At 55.5% G+C, this 9,644-nt stretch overlaps 1 protein-coding gene across 3 annotated transcripts in view; it reads left to right on the forward strand.

Annotated features, from left to right (window-relative positions):
* The window catches only part of grm2a (glutamate receptor, metabotropic 2a), a 67,280-nt gene extending 57,648 nt beyond the window's left edge, over positions 1 to 9,632 (forward strand). For all 3 annotated transcript variants that reach the window (XM_039770794.1, XM_039770795.1, XM_039770796.1), the window contains 4 exons: positions 3,089 to 3,917; positions 5,338 to 6,401; positions 8,836 to 9,010; positions 9,352 to 9,632. In XM_039770794.1, the coding sequence (XP_039626728.1) occupies positions 3,089 to 3,917; positions 5,338 to 6,401; positions 8,836 to 9,010; positions 9,352 to 9,425 (2,142 nt within the window). In that variant the 3' untranslated portion in view covers positions 9,426 to 9,632. The remainder of the gene's footprint in view (positions 1 to 3,088; positions 3,918 to 5,337; positions 6,402 to 8,835; positions 9,011 to 9,351) is intronic.
* The last annotated feature ends 12 nt before the right edge of the window (positions 9,633 to 9,644 follow it).

Raw genomic sequence — 9,644 nt, forward strand, 5'->3', positions numbered from 1 at the left:
TCTTTCTACCCGTAGTGGGTCAGCTGTTTCCACACCGTTTCCAAAGGGGCCGCACCCAAATGAGATCCACAAGGTGTGTACGCCGATAGCTTTTGCTCAGCTTTGCCAGTCTTAATACTTCGCCTTTATTTCCCATGGCACCTTTGACATTTCTCTCTCCGCAGTTTGTTTTCCGAGGACACACACACTTTGGCGTCATTTAGCATTCCTTGGCCTGTTTGATGAACGTGACGCTTTTTAACGGCTGACAGAACAGGTTGTAACGATCCAGTGAAATGAGTTCTGTGATATCACGTAGGTCGGATATGAAGACTGGCGTCTCAAGGGCACATGCCAAGCGGGCCGAATTAGAGTGGATCAAAAAAGATGTGTAAATGCCAAGGAAAAGTGCAGGAGATCAGAGATGGGGGGTGGAAATGAGGAACTGAATGGAGAAACAGGAAAGTGCTTGGCGCGCACACAGACCTGAAGACTTGGCATGGCAGAGAGAGAAGCTGGGCATTGGTGCCATTGATGGATATGGCAGGCGTGTACCACAGACCTGATTGTGCTGCCTGTGTATGAAATAATGGAGCCGGAATCCTCGGGCACGGCTCGACGTCTTTTTGGACATTTTGAATTTGTGTGGAGTCCCAGTCCCACTCTTCCCAGTTATGCCCTGTGTCCTGGCAGTGGGAGAGCCCGCCATTGCTTCACACCCTTAAACAGACACTCTAGGGATCTGGTGCTGCCATCTGTCTACGTCGGGGTCTTGTGGACTCTTGCCATCCAGTCCTCTAGTTTCTGGGAGGCGGACATGTTCACCCTCTATCTGTGGGGTCACCCTTCAGCTGTCCCACCCTAAAGGCTCCCCTAATCGAGTGAAGGGGCCGCGGGTGTCGTTCCTTTTCTGTGTAACTGTAATTGTAAAGCGCGTCTCAGTGATTTCATGGAGGGACGAAGCAAATCAAATGGGCGCCTTTACTAAAGTGAAACAAAGTGCAGAAGCAAAGCGAGGTGCCCACAGGCTTCTGGGCTGAGCGCTGTGGACCTTGAGACCTTGAGCCGTCCTACCGCAGTTCTGCCATCAGTCCGTCCATCTAATATTTCTGGCACTGACCGACGGTGGCGGAGGCTCACCTGGTGACATTGTGCTTGTTTGTTCCGCAGTGTCGGCTCCGTGTTTTCTGTTTGCTACTGGGCAGGAGGAGTCACATGGCGTAATATTTAGAAATGAAGAGGTTGGCTCTCCGGGACTGGAAGTGGGCACTGCGAGGGTGCCGTGTCCTCTTGGAGCTTTTCTAATTCTAGGCACTGTGGGCCGCCTCCCCTCCTCTACCGTAAGTTGACATGTCGGCCGAGGATTTCGAGCCCCTACTTGTCACTTCCTTTTCACCGGTGCCTCCAGTTAAGAGTGATGGCCCCCGAGTGTACAAACATCTGTAAGCTTGAACCTTGCACGCACGCTGCTGTGGGTTTTCCACATCTTTATTTGGCTGTTTGGTCATCCCCACCACCCCCAAATCTCAGACAGCTGGCACCACGGACCTCCAGATGAATTCTGTCCTCGCCAAAAAGGACTAAGCAAGGCCAGTCGTCCTCGCCATTCTGTGTTGCAGACGTGATTTGAGCAGCCGAAGTGAGTCGCTCGCAGATCTACCTGCAGTCGTTTTTGTCGAGATGTCAGGGTCACGTAGTGGATGTGCCATAGCAGCCTTGCCTCACTCAGTGGCAGGCACTGGCCAAGTGCCCCTTGTGATGGGCAAGCCTTTGTTAGTGACACTCGCATCTTGTGAGCTGTACGTGGTGTGCATTTGTGTAAGTGACATCCGGCTGTCACTCCCCACCGGACCGCTGGCACCCTGAACTAGCCAGCTGTAAGCCTCACGAGACACACGAGTGCAGTGGTCTTCTGATTGGACTCGGCCTGGGGTCTTGTGTTAGCGGCTACAATTCAATGAGCCTGGCGGGCCGAGTGGCCGCACTCCTCCAACGGCTCTACGTGAAAGCTGCGTATTCCACTGGCACGCAGGTCGTCTTCATTGGACACTCCCACTAAAGTCCTGTGGCTTTGGACTGAGAGGTACGTCTGCCAAGTTTACCAGCCCCATTGGTGAATGGGTAACAGAAGGGAGCTTTCCCTATGGCACCGAGACCTCCAAGGCTAAAACGAGAGGCCCAGCTGTGGCATTGCTGAGGCCCGTGAATCTCTCGCCCCTGGACAGGACAGGATCTGACCCAGTGGCACCGTTCGGGGCACTGCCTCCACCTTCACCCCTTGATGATCTGGGCTGGGGAAAGCGCCGAGTTTTGAGGCCATCGTCCGTGCACACGTGAGGTCCCTTGGCTTGTTGTTCTTGAATTCGACTGCAGCTGCCATTTGTCACAGGCGTTCACATCTCCTTTCATCTGTCTCTTGATGTGGAGTCGGATGTTCTGTCACTCGTCACTGGTCACTTCTGTGAGGCCCAGGTGTCTGCTGTCCACTTCAGTCCCTTTTGTGTGTGGCGATGGGTTCCTCCATGGCCGTGATTACCCGTGCCGTCAGTCTGGAGGTGGGTAGCCTAAGAGACCGTCGTCTTAATTCGACACTTCAGGGTAAACGCAGTGCCATCGCCGACATCTCATCGTTACGCCGTGCGCGTGTCTACTCCCGTGCAGGTGCCACCCACCAGTCCCGTCCCTCGTAGCTAATGATGTGTTGAGCTGAGGCTCGTGCCCGGCGCAAGGAGGACTGTATCGATTATATAGCGCCAGTCATGATGTGCCACCGACGAGCACAAGTCTCCCCTGCAGGTGCCAGCACTTTTCTTTTGTTCTTTCGACCAGGTGACGCCGACTGGTATTCTGATCCCTGACTGCGTTTCGTTTGAAGTCTTAAGCCGGCTTTTCGTATTCCATTGCTCTCTGACCTTCTTCTTCATTTGAAAGTCATAGCAAGTGTGACTAGCAGAGCAAATTGTCTGTGGTGCTGCCAGTGAAGGGCAGGCAGCCTGGCCCAGTTGATGCGGGCAGCTGCTCACCTAAATCCATGACGATGGGGGTCAGGTGCCCCTCTCGGCCTCGCCGCTCTTCTCCACCAATGACGATTTCCTGTTTTGTATTTTAGGTTGCCAACCTCCTAAGGCTCTTCCAAATCCCTCAGATCAGCTACGCTTCCACCAGCGCCAAACTGAGCGACAAGACCCGTTACGACTACTTTGCCCGCACCGTGCCGCCCGATTCCTACCAGGCTAAGGCAATGGCAGAGATCCTGCGGTTTTTCAACTGGACGTACGTCTCGACGGTGGCCTCGGAGGGAGACTACGGGGAGACGGGTATTGAGGCTTTTGAACAAGAGGCCCGTGCACGCCAGATCTGCATTGCCACGTCTGCAAAGGTGGGCCACTCGATGAGCCACGAAGTCGTGATCAAATCGCTGCTGCAGAAGCCCAATGCCCAAGTCGTTATCCTTTTCACCCGTAGCGAGGACGCCCGAGAGCTGTTGGCAGCAGCTATGCGAATGAATGTGTCCTTCATCTGGGTGGCCAGCGACGGCTGGGGGGCCCAGGAGAGCGTGGTGAGGGGCAGCGAGCTGGTGGCTGACGGGGCGTTCACCATTGAACTTGCTTCCTACCCCATCAAGGAATTTGAGCACTACTTCACCAAACTCAACCCCTACAACAATACGCGCAATCCCTGGTTTCGGGAGTTCTGGGAACGCCGCTTCCAGTGCAGCCTTCAGGACCTGAGCTGTGGGCAGCAGTCGCTGAGGGAGGGCAGGTTTGAGCAGGAATCCAAGATCATGTTTGTGGTCAACGCCATGTATGCAATGGCCCATGCGCTGCACAGGATGCGCCAGGCCTTCTGCCCCAACTCCACCAAGCTATGCGACGCCATGAAGCCTGGCAATGGAAGACGACTTTACAAGGACTTCATCCTCAAGACGAAATTTGATGGTAAGTCGCCTCACCAGCCAGCTGGCCTGCTTATAATGACGGTGAGCTGCTGGGCGACGGGGTGGGCATACAGAGGCTAAAAGCCTAACGTTAGGGGGCAAGTTTAGAGTCCACAAGCTGTGGAATGGCCAGGGAGACCCACAGACGCAGCCTTACAGCTGACAAAAGGGCCACTGAGCTGTAGTGCCCGCTGTGCGCCTCCGCTGTGCGCCTCCGCTGTCAACGCTCCAGGTGCCCATAGCTACTTACTGTACTAGTGGAGGATCGGCTAGCCTTGACACATCCTGTTGACGGTGCCCCAGTCCACACCATTTGACTGACACGATAAGTTGCGCATACTGGCACCGGCAACACAGCATCTGTATGCCACGTTGGGCTCTGCCCTGATTCTAGAAGCCAGCAGAATGGCGCCTTGTGTGCCATCCTCATCATCCTCGAGCACGCAGGTCAGCTGGTGCCTGAACTTCACGGTGTTCTCTTATCAGGGGTCTGATGAGGTCGGCTCAAAGGTCAGGCTGTGCCCACCCTGGCAGTGGCACGCTGCTCTTCTAATCTGTCTTGCTTCAAGTCCCCTTCCTGGGATTAGTGACAATTTGAATATTAAACTCCGATTGGATGGCAGGGGGCCTGGAAGGTCTGAGCTGGGATCGTTTGGGCATCGCCTGATTTACGAGGACAGTGAATGGGTTGGGTTTCTGTCTTGTTGTTTATTGTGTGACGCAAGTGGCACCGTGAGGCGTATGGTGAGTCGTCTGCTGACCTCCGAGAAGATGGCACTGCCACCTGAGCCAAAATGGCCATCTGTACCATCATTTATAACCAGGCCAGTGGCGAGAAGGCCGGGTAGTCTGTGCTTGGGGTGCGGGCATCGCCATCTCGCAGAAAAGTGAAAGTCGGAAGCAGACATTACGTCTCGCCCCCGCTCAGGGAGAACAGCAGTGGGACGCACAGAGATGGCACCTAGCGCTAACCACTGTGCCACTTCGCCCACTCTAAAGACAAGCAGAGTTGGCAAAGCACCGGGAGGAGGCCTGTGCTGTTCTTTCCACCTGCTTCAATGGCATCGTGTACTGGTGCTTGGATAGGCAGTGCCACCTTGATGAGTGGACACTTCAGTGCCCATCATTATTATCTTACATCAACATTCCACTCAACATGACTCGCCTGCCATTTTCAGAATAGAAGGTCCCATTAGTTGGGCGCTCATGGACGGGGGTCCGGCGTCCTCTGTTTGGTACACACGATTGGCCGAGTAGTGAGTGGGCTCCCGCAGGCCGTGAGACGGCAGGCCCTGTATGAAGGCCACCCGGGTGGCATGCTGGCATTTTCAGAGGGTCTTTAATTTGGTCTTGCCCACCTCTTGTCTTTTAGCTTCCACCCACTCGTGGTCCTAATCCTGCCCTCTCCTTCTCCTCTCCAGCTCCCTTCCGGCCCCCCGACACAGAACACACCGTCCTCTTCGACGACTACGGCGACAGCCTCGGCTTGTACAACATCTTCAACTTCCACCAGGAAGATGGCAAATACACCTACGAGAAGGTGGGTCACTGGGCACAAGGCCTGAGTCTCAACACCAGCCGCATTCCCTGGGCCAGGCACTCCATCCCCACCTCCCAGTGCAGCGACCCCTGCAGGAAGAACGAAGTGAAGAGCATGCAGCCCGGTGACGTCTGCTGCTGGATTTGCATTCAGTGCCAGCCTTACGAGTTCCTGCTGGACGAATTCACGTGCATGGACTGCGGGTTTGGCCGATGGCCCGCCGAGAACCTCACCAGCTGTTACGACCTTCCCGAAGAGTACATCCACTGGGAAGACGCGTGGGCCGTCGGCCCGGTGTCCATCTCGTGTCTGGGCTTCATGTGCACTTTCTTTGTCATTGGGGTCTTCATGAAAAACAACGACACGCCCATCGTGAAGGCCTCTGGCCGAGAACTTTGCTACATCCTCCTCCTGGGCGTCCTCATGTGCTACAGCATGACTTTCATTTTCATCGCCAAGCCTTCGTCGGTGGTGTGCACCCTGCGGCGGCTGGGCCTGGGCACCTCCTTCGCCGTCTGCTACTCGGCCCTGTTGACCAAAACCAACCGCATCGCCAGGATCTTCAGCGGCGTCAAGGACGGCGCTCAAAGGCCCAGATTCATCAGCCCGACGTCCCAGGTGGTCATCTGCATGGCTCTGATCTCCTGCCAGCTTATCGTCGTCGTCGTCTGGCTGCTGATCGAGACGCCCGGCGTGCGGAAGGAGGTGGCGGCGGACAAGAGGGACGTGGTCATCCTCAAGTGTAACAACAAGGACTCCAGTATGCTCATCTCGCTGACGTACAACGTGGTCCTCATCATCCTCTGCACCGTCTACGCCTTCAAGACCCGCAAGTGCCCCGAAAACTTCAACGAAGCGAAATTCATTGGCTTCACCATGTATACCACCTGCATCATCTGGCTGGCCTTCCAGCCCATCTTCTACGTCACCTCAAGTGACTACCGGGTGAGTAACCAGCGAGGGCTACAGAAGGTCTTTAAATTGGCGTTTAGTGACCCAACAGAATGTCCTTTCACGGCGGTGCGGCCTGCACTGAGGGTTATGACTCTCGCCACGTCACGTCCTCCTTTGTGCCACCCTGTGCCTCAAGCAGGGTGGAGGGTGTCATTCTGGTATCCGCTCATCTCTGGAGGGTCTCCTAGGGCTGTTGTACTACAGCAAGATTCTTAGAACGGCGGGCGTGGTTTGTGCCCGTTGCTGCCAGGACCGGCTCTGGCTAAGGACAGACACCCCACCTTCATCTCGTGTCTGCTCCGGGCGTACGTCACTATAGTTTTGGTGTTACGTGTCTAAAACTGAGCTGATGCCCTTCAGAGGTGGTGCCACGCTTTGTGTAGTTAGTAGGCTAACGGCAGCGCCAACTCATCCCCAGTTCTTTTGTCTTAACTGTCAGTGGTGACTAAGGTGACTGCAGGGACCGTCGAGCAGACATTGAGACCACTTGGTGACGCAGGTGAGCCTGAGGGGCTCATGTGTCACGAGCACATGGGACCTTCTGGTAGCCCTGCACGACACCCGCCTGCCCTAAGCCTGGTCAATGATTCTGTGGTGCCCGTCGCATGCAGAAGGTCTGAGGATCACACATGTGAGACCTGTGGGCCCCTCTGTGGCAGCCGCTGACGTTTAATATGCCAGCTCCGGGGCAGGGGGCGTAGGGCAGTGTGGTGTTCAGCTGGTAACGAGGGCGCCCCCCGTTGCATTGCGTTTCTTGGACCTTGGCCTTCCTTTTGACAGTGAGAGACCAGGACCCCCAGCAGCACACTCCACTCACACCTGCATGCCAGCCTGAGGTGGCTTTAAACCTTCCAGCAGTGGTCCCTGAGCTGAGTGCCCCCCAGCCTGCTCGTGGAGTTTCCTCGATGAGCTTTGCTGCATTTTTCTTCTGCCCGTTGGCCTCCAGCATCACCCAGGGGCGTCTTTGCCAAGAAATCATGCGATTAGCTAAACCCTCACAACAACAAAAGGCATTGGTGGGTACAAAGAAAGGGTCTGCACCCACAGGGTTAGGGGACGTTACATGAGGTCGCCACCTGTCTGGCCATTTTCTGCATTGCCAGGCAGATGTGGGTGGAATGCCAGTTGGTCTTGGGGGGGAAGCTTAGTTATGCCAGGTTGATGAAGAGTCAGCTGTGTGTGCCCCCATGGATGGACTGTTCAGAGTGAAAGAGCTGGGCGTGAGTGGTGCCAGGGTCGCAGTCCTCCGTGTTGGTGGTGGTCCTGAATGTCGTCCTGCGCCCCTCCCTATCAAGGGACAAAGCAGACTGTCCAGCGGCTCCACGGGGGCTTTGGCGCCAAGGTATGGTCTTCACACTAAAGAGGGTGGATTTGTTTTTAAGGCTGCGCTTCCCACTGGCGCCTCGGCCCAGCATCAAGTCGATGAAAGTGGTCTGCTGCCGTTTTGGGGGTCTCTAGTCCTGTAACGCCCCGAAACGGCTCGCTTTACCAGGCTGTGCCAAGTGGCTGCAGCAGGATGCTGATGTTTATCCAAGTGGTAAGGTTGCCCCCTAGTGATCATCAAGCAAAGCACAACTTGCTTCACAAAAGGCAGGTCCCCCATATATAAGATGGGCACCTCCTCAGCTGAGACTGGCGTAGCTCAAGATGCCTGCCAGGTGCCACTCGAGGGCACACGTCCATATTGCATTAATGGCTCAGACGGCTGCTGTGGTGTCCATTCAGATTCCTTTCCTTTTTAATAATCAAGTGTCGCTCCCCCCGGGCACACCGACAGATGCCAAGGCGTATTCGCGTGGGTGGACGGGCCCTCGCGCCGCTCGGCGTTTCATTAAAACGGGATTTGGACGACAGCCGTGGAATTTCATTAAAGCAGCCGATCTGCAGGCGCGTCGTCTTTCATAACTGGCGTTCATGAGGGCACGGGAGGCTAAACTGGTGGCCAATCCCACTTAACCAAGGCTGCGCCGTGGGCACACATAGGGGGGTGTTGCCATTCACATTGTCCTGCTAGACCTCATGATGGTTAAGTGTGCCAGGAGCCGTGCGGTTACGGTTGGCGTTGGGTCTGAACAGGGACAAGTGGGGTCTTCAGAGGAGGGTCAAAGTGATGAGGGGGAGCAGGTCAGGTGGTGCAGCGTGGGGACCTCTGATGATTAGGATGGGCGAACTGTGGTGGGCCACTAACACAAATGCCAGGCTGTGACAGTCCCTCTTGGGGTCACATTAGAATGGCCTCTGCCGTGAGTCCAAGCAGCCCGTTTGTTCAATTGGGGCACCCCTGGCACTGACTGAACAGGGCCCCTCATCTTCCACACTCCACGGCTGTGGCTGAATGGGGTTGGCACAGACTTGGCAGACCTCCCAATGCAAGTGTGCCAGCCCACGTGTGTCGTTCACCCCCCTTCCTCCTCTGTGTCCGCAGGTGCAGACGACCACCATGTGCATTTCCGTCAGCTTGAGCGGCTCCGTCGTGTTGGGCTGCCTGTTTGCCCCCAAGACTCACATCATCCTGTTTCAGCCGCAGAAGAACGTGGCGAGTCACCGCGTGGCCACCAGCCGCTTCAGCGTCACGGGCCCAGGCTCCAGCTACTCGCATGGTGAGTGACCGCCGACGAGGGCACCAACTACCGACAGGGCAACACCTCAGCAGGAGTAGCTGGCGTCACCAGTCTGGCAAACGCCACAGCCAGCCAGATATGCGGGGTTCCTTGTGTTATGGAATGGGGTGCCCCACTTTTAAAGCAGGGCTAAAGTTGGCATGGGGCTTCAGGTGGAGGTAGTGGGTAACAAGACCAACACCTCCACTACTGCACTGCCCACATGGGCATGGCTATTTGCATTTTGCCATGGGTTTGTGGTCAAAAGGGTTTCTAAGGAAAGCTGTGCCAGTTCAGGATGTGCCCATTTGATTGTCACTTTGTCTTTTCTTGCCTTTCAGCTTCTGCCTCCAACTACGTGCCCACTGTGTGCAATGGGCGCGAGGTGGTCGACTCCACGACTTCTTCCTTATAGAGAACCAGAGAGCGAGGAGCCCCCAGCGTGTGGGCATGACGGGCGTCCGTGTGGGTTTGCTTTTCTTCTTTTGCATTAGTCTGCACTCTAAAGGAGACGTTAGGCGGTAGTTGATGTGCCATCCTTGTCAAAACGTTTCTATTGTCGACGATGTGAACGCGTTTGTGAGTTTATGTAATTTATGTAAATAAAGGTGGCTTTTTTATCAAGACTGGCCTC

The sequence above is a fragment of the Polypterus senegalus genome, chromosome 12 (assembly GCF_016835505.1).
Source record: "Polypterus senegalus isolate Bchr_013 chromosome 12, ASM1683550v1, whole genome shotgun sequence".
Classification (NCBI taxonomy): Eukaryota; Metazoa; Chordata; class Cladistia; order Polypteriformes; family Polypteridae; genus Polypterus; species Polypterus senegalus.